This window comes from Aquarana catesbeiana, linkage group LG10, assembly GCF_042186555.1.
Source record: "Aquarana catesbeiana isolate 2022-GZ linkage group LG10, ASM4218655v1, whole genome shotgun sequence".
Taxonomy (NCBI): Eukaryota; Metazoa; Chordata; class Amphibia; order Anura; family Ranidae; genus Aquarana; species Aquarana catesbeiana.
In genome coordinates, this window is record NC_133333.1 from 182,764,584 (window position 1) to 182,779,573 (window position 14,990).

General features: G+C 43.5%; 1 protein-coding gene across 1 annotated transcript in view; it reads right to left on the bottom strand.

Moving 5' to 3' along the window:
• Positions 1–294: 294 nt before the first annotated feature.
• NOC2L (NOC2 like nucleolar associated transcriptional repressor) overlaps positions 295–14,990 on the bottom strand; it is a 221,289-nt gene continuing 206,593 nt past the window's right edge. Inside the window, exons 18-19 of the mRNA XM_073603046.1 lie at positions 4,452–4,562; positions 295–1,149 (exon numbers count right to left, since the gene is read on the bottom strand). Of these exons, the coding sequence (XP_073459147.1) occupies positions 977–1,149; positions 4,452–4,562 (284 nt within the window). The 3' untranslated portion in view covers positions 295–976. The remainder of the gene's footprint in view (positions 1,150–4,451; positions 4,563–14,990) is intronic.

Genomic DNA, 14,990 nt, shown 5'->3' on the forward strand with positions numbered 1-14,990 from the left:
TCAATTCTTCCTCAGTTTAATCTTAAGGACCTGAGAGAAGCACAAGACTGATAGCACACAGCTGTACCAAGGTCTTTTTATCCATGACCAGAAAATTACAAACTGCAACATTTTCTTCCTGTGCGACTGAATGTCACTCTGACAGTGGAAGACCGGACAGTGCACAACTGCCCTGCCTACCCCCACTAGTCACAGACACTTAGGCATAACACATTTAACCAAAGAAAACCCTCAGTTCGCTGAATAAATGACTCATCTGCAGGTTCAGAAGAATTCAAAGCAGAAATCGTGATGTTCTTATGTATTATCATTTTTATATAAACAACATGTCCTGTACAGAATGTTACAGCCATTTTTCCAACAGACCAAATCGTACAGTGGGAGGTGAGAGTCTAATTAGAGATAAATAAAAACCATCAATTGAAAATCACTTTAAGAGATGCTCCGTGTGTTCATCCTTGGGCTTGGGATATTAGTAGCAATTAGAATTCCATTTACATGGCAGCTTGATGTTTGGAAATGGTGGGGTGCGTACAACGATGTTCATGCATGGCCAGAGCTTCCTCAGGAGGGGGATTCCTCAGGCTGGCCCCTTACAGGCAAAGTAGCCAAATGGACGAGCTTCAAGTTGTCTACCCAGAGTAATTCTGCACATCCCTCAGGAGCCGATGTATTAATCCCTGTCCGTACGCTCTGCAATATTTCATTATTGCACGTGGTCTGATTGCTTGACACTGGGGTGAAGGTGCTGAAAGTATGCCCTAAAATGTACTGGCTATTTGAATCTTTAGTATACAATTGACAATTTTTTTTTTACACAGGTGCTACCTTAAATCTTTTCCCACAATGAGGACAGGGTTTGGTACGAATACATCTGTCAGAGGCACTTGATTCACAGTACATTTGGTTCTTGAAAGGGGCAAGCCAGTGACTGCAGCCAGCACAGAAAGGGTTACCGGTACTGGGGCTGCCGTGTTTACTCATCGTCTGAGAATTCCAGATCCTGCACAATATCTTTTTCCCCCTTGGCTAGTTCCTTGAGATCGGCCTGAGAGAGGCGCTGCACCCCCTTATTATTTTTCTTCTGGTTCTTATTCTTGTGGGCTCCGGCTTCTCCCCCCTCCTCCTCGTCTTCATCCTGCGATTCCCCTGTGGGCGGAAGAGCAAATATAAATTCTGCTTTATCAGGAAGGAACAAGCCGGCTGAGGGTGGCTCATCACTAATTAATCTCGGCGCTCATTAATTTATCGCTGCTTGCTGCAGCATCCAGATAGAGGGGGCATTTGCCCATACTGAGCTCTGCAGCCAGATGTGTCTACATGAGAGCCACCTTCTCACAATGCTGCGGAGACTGCCCCTAAATAACACAGATTTGGTATATGGTCTGGGCTGGGGAGAATATATGAATAGCTAATGCTGTCTTTTAAACAGAGAAAGCAATAAAAAAAAAAAAAAAAAAAAAGCAGCAGCTACCAAAGTCACATGAAAAGTCTGAGATGGAAAAGAATGCACACAATTCAGCATCATGTATGTGAACTTTCACCCTAAGCCGAAGCTTGAAGTCTTGATCATATATACACACTGGCATTTTTTCCCAATATTTATTCTGTATATTGTTTTTGAGTCACTTAAAAGATCTTCATTTTCATTACCATTTTCAGGTAATCACATTTAACATTTCTATACTACATATACGCTCCACATATGACATGGTCGTATTCATGCTGCACCTACAATGCTTAGATGTCATTGCTGATGAATATATATATTTTTATAAAAGTTTAGCACTAGGTCATCACACCATTTTCAATATGGAGGAGGGAAATTATACTGAAAAGGACCCATGCATTCCCACTTTCATATAATGTGCGCACCCAGGAAGTGGAATCTCGCCATAATCCCCAGGAAGGAACTGTCTGGAAGCGAGTATGAGCAGGCGGATGGATGAGCATAGGTCTATGTAAATGTGCACATGGGGGAGCCGTAGTGCATCGTGCCTGCCAGATCGAACTCTCCCTGTATCTGGTGATTAATGACACAAGGCCTGCAATAAAGCGTTCTGTCCCACACTGCCTCCACAGCTCATTACCGGCCAGCTGTACGGAATTAACCCTTCAACTCCTGCTTCCTCCGCTTTACACTTTAGCAGAATACAAAAAAGTTAACAGTAGCTACCACTAACCTGTACAGAAAAATAAAATGTTAAATGGTAGCCCCCCCAAGCTTTTTTTTATATTTGTATCCGATGAGCCTGCCAGTATGAGCCCTCTCTAAAACTTCCTGTCTTGGGTAATAATACTGCTCCTTTACAGACCCAGACTAAGGCATGGTGCCAACCTAGAACACATGCTCCTGCTGCAGTATGAGCTGAGGTGCTGATGGACAGTGCACCAGCATATTCAGTTTGACTGCTTTCATTGGCCTCTTCATATCTACAGTGTAAAACTCACCTACAAAGCAACCCTACGTGTAGCCAAAGAGAAGCTGGCATTGTCATTGCTCTCAAGCAGAGAGACAGCTCAAAGAGCTGCAGCACCATGCATGGCGCAATCATGTAAACTCAGCTAGATAAGAAATTTTAACAAATTTAGGCAAAAAAAATATTGCATAATGGTTTATAGGGGTTTAACTATACTTTTGACAACTATTATGAACATTACACAGAAGAGCAGCATCGAACTGTGGTGACCCATAAAGGAGAGCCCATAATTAGCAGGAAAGTGATAGACTAAGCGGCATTGCTGCATTAGAACTTGAGGCCGGGTTCCGACTTTGGGAGCTCATGTCGCATGACGTGTGCAAATCAATGTTTCCCTATGTGAGCCATCTTAACTGGTCCGACACAAGTCAGTCTGACTTTGAAAATGCTCCCTGCACTACTTTGGTCCAACTTTGATCCAACTTTGATCCTACTTCAGCCCATTAAATATCAATGAAGTCAGATCAAAGGTGGATTGCCATCTTAACTGATCCGACTTTGGCATGCGACTTGTGCTCTGAAGATCTTGAAGGGGAACCCCACGGCAAATAATAATAATAAAAATAAAATGGCATGGGGTTTCCCCTCCAAGAGCATAGCAGGCCCTTCCGTCTGGTATGGGTTTTAAGGATTTTTTAGGGTTCTAAGGAATGTGGATGGGGACAAGGGCATCTACCTGACAACCCTGGCCGTTGGTTGTTGGGGTCTGCGGGCGGGGGGCTTATCGGAATCTGGAAGCTCCCTAGATCCCGGTTCCCCATCCTATGTGAATGAGTATGGGGTACAATGTACTCCTACCCATTCACGTAAAATAAATGTTAAAAATAAAACGCAGTACACAGGTTTTTAAAGTAATTTATTAAGGAAGCTCCGCCGTCTCTTTCGATTTCTTCTCTTCTCTCAGGTCTTCTGCCTCTGCTGGGTCTCCTCTCTGCGCTGTCTTCTCCCTCTGTTCTACCTCCGATATTGACTCGATGCTCTCTCCCGCTCTAATGCTAGGTGGGCGGTGTGCCACTATTTATATTGGCATGGGACAGGGCCATCCGGTGACGTCACATGGAGGCCCAGCCACCTTGTGATGTCACCGCCCAGGGCATGATGGGGTGGTGATGTCACAGGAGAAGAACCAGAGAGGGCTAGAAAACAACAGTGGAGAGCGGAAAAGAACTGGAGAGGGAGAGAAGAACCGGCAGAAGCATAAGAGCCAGGGAGTGGAGAAGAGATCAGAAGAGATGCCGAAGCTGCTTTAATAAATTACTTTGAAAACCTGTGTACTGCGTTTTATTTTTGACACTTTTTTGGTGAATGGGCAGGGGTACAATGTAACCCATACTTGGGAAGGGGCCCTTGTCCACATCAACATGGGGACAAGGTGCCCCATGTTGAGGGCATGTGGCCTGGTATGGTTTAGGAGGTGAGGGGGGGCTCATCCCCTCCCTTTTCCTGACCTAAGTGCTCTGATAAGGGCCGGTATGGATTTAGGGGGCATGTCATTTTGTTCGGTATGGGGGGGGGGGGGGTACCCTTAAAATCCACACCAGACCGAAGGGTCTGGTATGGTCTTGGAGGGGGAACCCATGCCATTTACTTTTTTAATTTGACGTGGAGTTTCCCCTAAAGAATTATACCAGACAAAATGTGCCTGGCATTGTCGGGATCAAGGTCGGATCCCCGTTCATTGAAGTTGGACGGATGTTGTACTTCAAGTTGCAGGGCAAAGTCGGATACACAATCATACAACTGTCGTGTTATACCAGTGTTAACCCGGCCTTAGTGCTTTTGTCGGACTATGATCTAGATGACTAATGGAAAACAAGCATTGGAATCCTCCTGCACATCTATATACTTCATTATAAAGGTGACCAATGAAAGACATAGATCACAAAAGCTGTGCACATCTGAATATACTAAATGTAAAGACTTGATTGTTGAACAATATGCAATATACTATAATAACATTGTGTGACTTACCTTCTAAGTCACTGCTTTCATCATCCTCCACCTCATATTCCCCTTCTTCATCACTGCTCAATTCAGAATCATCATCAGAAGAGTCTCCCTCATCCTTGGATTTTGACTTTCCTGAACAAAAAAGAAGGGCAAGTAAATTAACAAGTATAGAACCACTAAGTAACATTACACCCAGATTTTACTGGTGGTACCAAACTATGTTGGCCTGTTACAGAAGTGAAACAGTAAAGCAGATTATCTTATGAAATAACTACACTGACAGAGCTTGCACATCCAAGCAATATATACAAATGTGAAACAATTTTATTTATTCCTTGTTCCTGCTGTTCCCTGGGAGCACTGAAGGTACCCTCAGAGGATATGCCAGTTGAATGTATGTAAAGGTACATAACAGTAAAAAAAAAAAAATACATTATGCTCAAGCTTTCCATAATTGTTTTAAACCCAACTGCTTTTTGTCACATAAATAAAACATCAGTCAGAGCTAAGATTTTTTTCACAACCACCAGATTCATACCTGCATTTAAAATCATACATCAAGCAGAGATAGGATAACACAGCGAAAACACCCTGTGAAATCTAACTGCAGTGTGGTTGCAGTGGATATTAGTATAGCTGTAGTGCATCAGTCCTCCACACTTCATTTTGTTGGTGATCTGGTAGCTGCTTACCAAATACAAGTGTGTACGAGAGATTCCCAAACACAAGCACCACAGGCTGTGTCTTTAAGCACATACAGAAAAAACAATGTAAAGTATGTGTCAAATATTTGCTGACCTTGAAAGTGGATACTACAAGCAGGAAAGAAAAACGACAGCATCAGTTTTAGGATGCAGATCAATCCCCTCACACACGAGGAGCTCTATGAATTCTGACAGCAATGGATTATATAAAAATTAAGGTAAATCGAGTGGACTTTAGCACAGTGGCATTATTTTCTAAATGGCATAAACCATCTGCTTTCGCCTGTAGGAGACTGCACTTTAAAAAGCAAGTCTTCTCAACATCCTTTTAAAGTGATTGTAAAGGCTCGCTTTTCCAAAAAAATAAAAACATCTTATACTTACCTCCTCTGTGCAGTTGGTTTTGCACAGAGCAGCCCAGATCCTCCTCTTCTCGGGTCCCTCTTTGCTGTTCCTAGTCCCTTAATCCTTGGAGTGCCCCTCAGCCTGCAGCTTGTTACAGGTTGTCACCCAAGCCGAGTCATAGCTCTGTGTATCCATTCAGACACGAAGCCCTGACATGGCCATGCCCCCCTCTCCCCTGACTGACTCACTTTGATTGACAGCCGCGGGAGCCAATAGCACCGATGCTCTGTCTCAGCCAATTAGGAGGAGTGTACTGGATGACTGAGGCGATCGTGGACATTACTGGAGAGAGGGAGATCAGGTAGGTAATTGGGGGGTGCTGGGGAGGTTGCTACACACAGAAGGTTTTCTATCTTAATGCATAGCATGCATTAAGATAAAAAAACTTCTGCCTTTACAACTCTTTTAAATGTGCATTTCCTAACTGTTAATTAGTAAAATGTATTAAATTACAATCCAACCATAACTTACTATAGTTATATTAAATTATTTAAAACACAATCTATCTATGCAAAAACCGAAGAGAACCTAGCCTACAAATACCCCTGAAAGCTTTGGCAAACACTAAGGGCCAATTCACATAATGACTGGCGTTTTTCCACACCGAAGAATGCCAATGCTAGCCGCTTCAGCCCCGGAAGATTTTACCCCCTTCCTGACCAGAGCGTTTTTTTGCGATTCGGCACTGCGTCGCTTTAACTGACAATTGCGCGGTCGTGCGACGTGGCTCCCAAACAAAATTGACGTCCTTTTTTTTCCCACAAATAAAGCTTTCTTTTGGTGGTATTTGATTGCCTCTGCAATTTTTATTTTTTGCGCTATAAACAAAATAAGAGCGACAATTTTGAAAAAAACACATTTTTTACATTTTGCTATAATAAATATCCCCCAAAAATATATTAAAAAAAACCATTTTTTTCCCCTCAGTTTAGGCCGATCGTATTCTTCTACATATTTTTGGTAAAAAAAAAAAAAAAAAAATCGCAATAAGCGTTTATTGATTGGTTTGCGCAAAAGTTATAGCGTTTACTAAATAGGGGATAGTTTTATAGCATTTTTATTAATTTTTTTTTTTTACTAGTAATGGCGGCGATCAGCGATTTTTATTGTGACTTCGACGTTATGGCGGACACGACAGACATTTTTGACACATTTTTTGGGACCATTGTCATTTATACAGCGATCAGTGTGATTAAAAATGCACTGATTACTGTGTAAATGACACTGGCAGTGAAGGAGTTAACCACTAGGGGGCAGGGAGGGGTTAAGTGTGTCCTAGGGGAGTGATTACTAACTGTAGGGGGATGGGCTAGCAGTGTCATTACTCTGATCACTGCTCCCGATGACAGGGAGCTGTGATCAGTGACACTTGCCACTAGGCAGAACGGGGAGATGCTGTTTACATCAGCATCTCCCCGTTCGTTCTCTCCGTGAGGCGATCGCGGGTATCCCAGCGGCGATCGAGTCCACGGGACCCGCGACCCGACTCATGGAGCTCCCGGCCGGCGCGCACGCAATGGCACGGCGGGGAATTCAAATGGAGGTACAGGTATGCCCATTTGCCCAGCCGTGCCATTCTGCCGATGTACATCGGCGTGCGCCGGTCGGGAACCGGCTAGGAAACACCGAAAACTATTGATCGAACGGGCCTGCCCTAATAAAGAACATCGGCTGAAAAGAAAGCTGAAGAGTTGTTCACAGAAGCCACTAAAAAAAAAAAAAAAAAATCACACAGGCCAAATTATAGGTGGGGGCATAAAGTAACTACATAAAAGTGCAGCAAAGGTAGCTAGCACAGGAAGTTATAAGTGGAGAAGATTTCTGACGAGAGCAACCGTATTTTGTCCACTTGTCAAACAGATAACAAAATGGTCTATTTACCAGAATAAAAAGGGAACGATAAGGAGACGTTGCTTGTTAGGGTTTACATACACTTATCCCACATTCATAGTAGGTAAAATTGAATAAAGACAATAGTCCATCCAGTGCAACCTGTGTAGGTGTATGTGTGTCAATATTGATAATCATGTCCCATAACCCTGTATGTTGTGTTCACTAAGATGTACATCCAAGAGTCTCTTAAAAATACCAATACTCCACGCTGACACCACCAATTGTGGAAGAGAGTTCTACATCCTTATAGCCCTGACAGTGAAACCCCCCCCCCATGCAGCTTAAGGTTAAACCACTTCTCCTCCAACCACACTGTGTGGCCCCCGTGTCCTCTTACACTCCCTCCCTGAGACTTAAACATTTTCTTCCAAAGCTTTTTTATATATATATATATATATATATATATATATATATATATATATATATATATATATATATATATTTGTATATAGCGGTCATATCACCTTTCAAGCATCTCTTCTCCAGGGAGAATACATTTAGCGCTTGTAGTCGACTGTTCCTGGTAACTGAAGTCCTCCAGTCCACTTATTAATTTAGTTGCTCTTCTCTGCACTCTCTTATACTCCAGCACATCCTTCCTGAGGATTGGTGACCAGAACTGGAGGGAATACTCAAGGTGTGGCCAAACCAGAGTTTTATAAAGTGGCAGGATTATCGTTTCATCTCTGGAGTATATACTCTTTTTTTTATGCAAGCTAATGTGGCGTACACACGGTCAGACTTTCCGGCTACAAAAGTCCGACAGCCCGTCCGACAAACTTTCGACGGACTTTTGGCAGACTTGCGGAGGACTTTCTAACGAACTGACTTGCCTACATACCATCACACAAAAGTCCGACAGATTCGTACGTGATGACGTACGACCGGACTAAAATAAGGAAGATGATAGCCAGTAGCTGCCCTAGCGTGGGTTTTTGTCCGTCGGACTAGCATACAGACGAGCGGATTTCTGGGTCCGGCGGAGTTACGACGTAAAGATTTGAAGCAAGTTCCAAACCTAAAGTCCGTCAGATTTGCGACTGGAAAAGTTAGATAAAAGTCCAGGGAAGCCCACACACGATCGGATTGTCCGCAGGATTTGGTCCGTCAGCGTCCGTCACTTTTGTAGCCGAGAAGTCCGACCGTGTGTACGCCCCATAAGAGTCTGCTGTTTTTGCTTGCTGCAGCTTGACATTGATTGCTAATGCTCAGTCTGTCTTCTACCAGGACCCCCAGATCTTTTTCCATCCTTGATTCCACCAGAGGTTCTCCCCTTAGTGGGTAGTTTGTGTTTAAATTTTTAGAAAACCTAATTTGCCATGTAGATGCCTACCCCATTATTTTATTCAGGTCTTCCTTTATAAATATCCTGATGTGGAGTTATTGCCCTGCTTATTTTTGTGTTGTCCGCAAAAACTGAGATTGAGCTACTTATCCCATCCTCTATATCATTTATGAATAAATTAACCTTTTTCGCAGCCAGAGTAGTTTTTGCGTTTTTTTGCACACGTTTAAAAAATCATTTTAGCCCTAAAGATGATGAAAAACCCTCAAACATTATATGTATTTTAAAAGCAGACACCCTAGAGCAGTGATGGCGAACCTTGGCACCCCAGATGTTTTTAAACTACATTTCCCATGATGCCCATGCTCTCTGCAGTGTAGTTGAGCATCATAGGAAATGTAGTTCTAAAACATCTGGGTTGCCAAGGTTCCCCACCACTGCCCTAGAGAATAAAATAGTGGTATTTCCAATTTCATTTGTCACACGATGTTACCACAAAGACCTAGAAAAAGCAAAATTTCATGAAAAAATCCACACACTCTTAAGTGAATTTTAGAGCAAACAAACAAAATAAAATTACCCACATTTTTGGTAAAATATAAAAGACGAGGTTGCGTCGAGTAAAGAGATACGCAACATGCCAAACCTTAAATTTGTGTGCGCTGGTGAAATGGTGACAAACTTCAGTACCCTATATTTCCTATAGGTGATGTTTTAAAAGCCCCCTATAGGTATCCGTTTAGGGTTACGGAGGAGGTCTTGTGCTAGAATTATTGCTCTCACTTCAGCATGCTTGGCGATATGTAACATTTGTATCGCAATCAACGTTTTGACGTGTTGGTGCCCCCGACGCATGCGTTCACGTTCGCAGGTGCGTATATGTGGAGGTGGGGGTCCTCAAAAAAAAAAAAATTTGGGGTGGGGGGGCTTTATTCTTTTGCATAAAAAAAAAAATTAACTTTTTTTTTTTTCCCCATCACATGTGATGATTTTTAGGTGGCCGGTTCTCTTTAATGAGATATGCAGAGTCTAAAAGAACCTGCATGTCTCCCCTGTACTCCACTGAATGATTACTTTTCGGCTCAGCTGGCCAGAACGCCTAGATGCTGACCCGGAAGTGACATCACTTTACGGGTCACAGCAAGGAGAAGAGACACGTCTGCTCTTCTCCACCACCTCGCTCCAGGGCCCGCAGATGGGAAAGCAGAGCCCGGTAAGCATGACGGGAAGCAGAGCGCCCGTACCGCGGGCGTGTGAGCAATCGGGCGGCAGTTGGATTGTATGTCATAACCACCAACACCACCCCCCCCCCAGGTCTGAACAACGTGGACCTGGCAGCGAAAGGGTTAAACAGAATTGGTTCCAAAACAGAGCATTGGGCTACCCCACTTACCACTCCAGACCAATCTGAGTACATGTTATTCAAGCATTTTTACCCATGACTTGATCTCTTAAAAACATCAGTTATAGAGAGACCACTAAACCAAACAAACCCCAAGGAAAAAAAAACAAAAAACACACATTTAAAAAACTATAACCCCAAGCCGCTCTGAACCCCACTTAGCCCTTAGTCAGCTACTGGACCCATGGGCACCCACACGCGGGAATGTGTGTAATGCTTGCAGTGACCTGACAGGAACACGAATCCAACGGAGTGCAATTGTCACGTCTGGATGACAGGAGGCGAGAATGTGGCTGAATGAGAGCGCGGCAACATGAAATACTCAAGAGACCAGGCAAGACGCAGGAAATGAAAAGCACACGCAGAAAGGGATCAGATGGAGAAGTGACAGGAGGGGAGAGGGGAACAAAAAAAAAAAAAAAAACAAGCACAATTCCCAGTTTAAAAAATAAAAGACAGGAAGGCTACGGATAGAAGAGAGTCTAGAAGACAAGAGAAAATAAAACCACAGAGCACTTCTGGAGGTGACTGTGGGCAGAGTAACAAGCCAGGTCTCTAACATCCATTAGAGGGCCGTCAGTAAGCGCTCGCTTGGTGCTCATTAGAGAGGTTCTCACGGATACTCCAGCTCCCCACTCCTCTCTGCTAATTACCTGACGAGGAGCACATCCGGCCCTGCTGGAAGAGCCATTAATAAGCCCTGGCTGCACGGCGTGCTCCGGCACAGATCTGTCACCGGCAACCTTCCAGCGAAATGTCCTTACTACTAGCGGGGGAAGATGTATTGCGTTAGTGAGTCACGTATGGCTCTAGGCTCCATATGTGAACCAAGTGATCGGAATTATACGCAACCTGTCTCTCCACATCACATCTGTATTATGAAAATCACAAAGTGAAAAAATAGGCAATCTACAAAATGTATTAAAAATATGCATTTTTTACAATTATTTTTATACCAAGTAGTGCAAAGTCTGCAGCAGATTGTTTCATTTCAGCACACAAGTTTTGATGCCTTTGTTTTTGCTACTAATAATAATGACCTAGTCTAGCACACTTTTAGGCCACATTCACACGACACATGAGGCCACCAGATGCCAGTGGAAACAATCTTTGTATTGTAGTGGCTGGAATGACCACAGTGAGCTGCATCCACGCTTGGACTGCTGTGTGTGCGGCTACATGCAAACACATGCCCCTGGGTATTCCAGCCGCAAGAATTCTCCGATTCTTGCCTCTGGAATCCAGTGGCTGCATATAACCAGTCATGTAAAAATGACCTCATCAGACATTTCTGTCACAATAGTATTTTTACCAATCTGTGGTAGTATTTATAAATATGAAACTATTGCATTTTTTGTCAAAATAATATAAATTTCACCCGTGGTTTAAGGCCCTTTTCACACGGGGCGGATACGCTGGACAGACTGCGCTAGCTCAGTGGGGGATCGCTTCATTGATCCCTGCTGGGCAGGTAGATGACTGGTCGGTCTCCGCTCACTGTGCAGGGACGGACCTGTCAGAGCTCTGCTGTTGGCGAGATTGGTTGAAAACGGACAGCCAGTCCGTTTTCATCCGATCCGATGGACCGATGGCGAACATATCGCCAACCGTCTGTTTTGAGTGGATCCTTTCGGATCGGATGGAAGGCGGGTGTCAGCGGACACATACCCGCTGACATCTGCCTGCCCATAGAAGTCAATAGGTGGCCTGCTCAGATCCGCCAGAAAAAACGGACAAGCGGATCCGAGTGGGCCAATCGTGTGAAGGGGGCCTTAAGGCAAACCTCTAAATACAAGATGAAAAACACATCAGGGAGCAGGTTTACCATCCAAAGGATTTGAATTTCTGTCTATACACGTCTGACATTTACACAGCTCTGCCACACAATACAGTTTTGTCTGGCAGGGCAAGAGATCTGATTTTTTTCTGTTGCAGTTTGGTAACACGTACATGTATTGCTTTTTACCCACCTTGAGACTGGAAAGAGAAAGGAGAAACAACAAAATTATGAACTCATCTTGCTGTGACTTTGCCCTCTCCTCCTATCAGCGTGCTCTTTGTTCTGCAGTAAAACTGACTAATTTCTTGTCCTGGTTCTCCCTCTCAGTCTGAGCTCTGCTGTATGCAGGACTGCAAAAGGCCAATACTAGGTCAAATTTAGATACTTACACTTTTCGAGTAAAAAAATATACATAATAATAAACACAGAGCTGCATTAAAGTGTGATATGTGTGCCTGGAGTTCAGCTTTGAAGTGACACAAAATTATAGCTTTAGTCTCCAAAATCTCCAAAATCTGCCATACACATCTACCACCTAATGGCCCTGTAATTATTATTCATTGTTACTTACCGTATTTTTCTACCTCCTAGTAACGTCCTCCACAAACACCCAAATCTTCCCTTTTTCCCCTCACTTTCATTTGTTTGGAACAAGCACTGCACGTTTCTTGCAGTCATGTACACTACTCTATGCACATTACAAATCCCATAGTCCATCTTGAGATTGAGCAAGAGAGGGAAGCTATGTTCCTACATACAGTAGGACCATGGAGAATGAACGTAGTCACCTTTTAACAGGAAGTCGGTTCACAGCAGCAAAGATAATTGAATTTAGAGGCGAGCAACAGATAAGAGTTAAAGTGGTATTAAACCCTAAACCAATCATGTATATTACTGCAGCTTACCAATCATACAGTGCATCCAGAAAGTATTCACAGCGCTTCACTTTTTCCACATTTTATGTTATGTTACAGCCTTATTCCAAAATAGATTACATTCATTATTTTCCTCAAAATTGTACAAACAATACCCCATAATGACAACGTGAAAGAAGTTTGTTTGAAATCTTTGCAAATTTATAAAAAAAAAAAAATCACATGTACAAAAGTATTCACAGCCTTTGCTCAATACTTTGTTGAAGCACCTTTGGCACCAATTACAGCCTCAAGTCTTTGAGTATGATGCTACAAGCTTGGCACACCTATTTTTCGTCAGTTTCCCCTATTCTTCTTTGCAGGACCTCTCATGCTCCAACAGGTTGGATAGGGAGCCATTTTTCAGATCTCTCCAGAGATCAATTGGGTTCAAGTCTAGGCTCAAGGACATTCAGAGCTGTCCCATAGCCACTCCGTTATCTTGTGCTTAATGTCGTTGTCCTGTTGGAAGATGAACCTTCGCCCCAGACAGAGGTCCAGAGCGCTCTGGAGCAGGTTTTCATCAAGGGTGTTGCTGTACATTGCTGCATTCATCTTTCCCTCCATCCTGACTAGTCTCCCAGTTCCTGCCGCTGAAAAACTTCCGCACAGCATGATGCTGCCACCACCATGCTTCACTGTAGGGATGGTATAGGCCAAGTGATGAGCGGTGCCTGGTTTCCTCCAGACATGACGCTTGCCATTCAGGCCAAAGAGTTTAATCTTTGTTTCATCAAACCAGAAAATTTTGTTTCTTATGGTCCGAGAGTCCTTCAGGTGCCTTTTGGCAAACTCTAGGCAGGCTGTCATGTGCTTTTTACTGAGGAGTGGCTTCCGTCTGGCCACTCTACCATTCAAGCCTGATTGGTGGAGTGCTGCAGAGATGGTTGTTTTTCTGGAAGGTTCTCCTCTCTCCACAGCTGGAGCTCTGTCAGAGTGACCATCGGGTTCTTGGTCAACAAGGCCCTTTTCCCCTCCAAACACAGTTTGGCCGGGCGTCCCGTTCTAGGAGTCTTGGCGTTTCCACACTTCTTCTATTTATGGATGATGGAGGCCACTGTGCTCATTGGGCTGCACATCAACCTAAAATATCCTCAGTGCTAAAAAGCTCTTCACAAAAATCCCCAAAAGGTGCTTCACCACAGCGTGAATCCTTCACCACTCTCACTAAATTGAACTCACCAGGATACATATGCTGGTAAAATTATAAACCAGCAAACAAGCCAAATCTCTCCCAGCAATCATCAGATATATTCCTCTCTCTTCCTGGGCAGCAATCAGAATCCCATCTCACAATTCACAGTGTCCAGTGTGGGGAATAAAAAAAAAAAAGAAGGAAGGTGGCTTCCATAGTGTAAAAACGTAATGATAGGCTTTATTATAATTATAAGGCTTACCTATAGGTACAGTAAATATCCCCTAAACATACACCGTTTATGAGATATTTACTTGTGCAGCTGCCAGTGACGTCACTGGCGCATGCACTCTGAAGGAACGGCATACTGTGTGCTGTGAACAGAGGCTCCAGCGCACATGCACGAGAGTGACGTCATTGCGGCTTGTCTAATCAAAGGACCGAAGCCCGCCAACCCGGCAGGAAAACCGGATGAAGATGGAAGCCCTGTCCGTGGTGACAGCTCACCACTGGAGGACTTCGTCTTAAGGAAAGTTTCACATAATGTGCTAGTTTGCGATGCATACTAGCACGTTTATAACTTTGGCTTGCAGGTTTCCAAAAAAAAAGCTGGCGGTTTACTACCCCTTTTAGAATACATTCTTTTACATTCAGAGGTTTTATATAAATATAAGGATATTGTTAGGGGACAGGCTCAGGTTGAAGGTTAACGTCAACCAGCTTCAATGGCTCCTGCTGCTGTGTCTCAACCAATGAGGAGACATAGACCCAGGAGAGCTTCTGCTCTCGTGCACATCGCTGGATCAGGATCAGGCTTAGGTGAGTATAATGGGCAGCTGCACACTTAAGGTGTGATAAATGCATGAAGGTAAAAAACACACTGAAGGTGCAATAAATGCATGAAGGTAAAAAAACCTTCAGGCTTTAGAACTATTGCTACTTTATCAATAAAACAAACTTGGCTTTGAACAGAATTTAAAGTCCAACAGTACTAAAAGAACGATTCACCCTGGGAGAAAAAAAAAAATTAAAAAAATCGGGC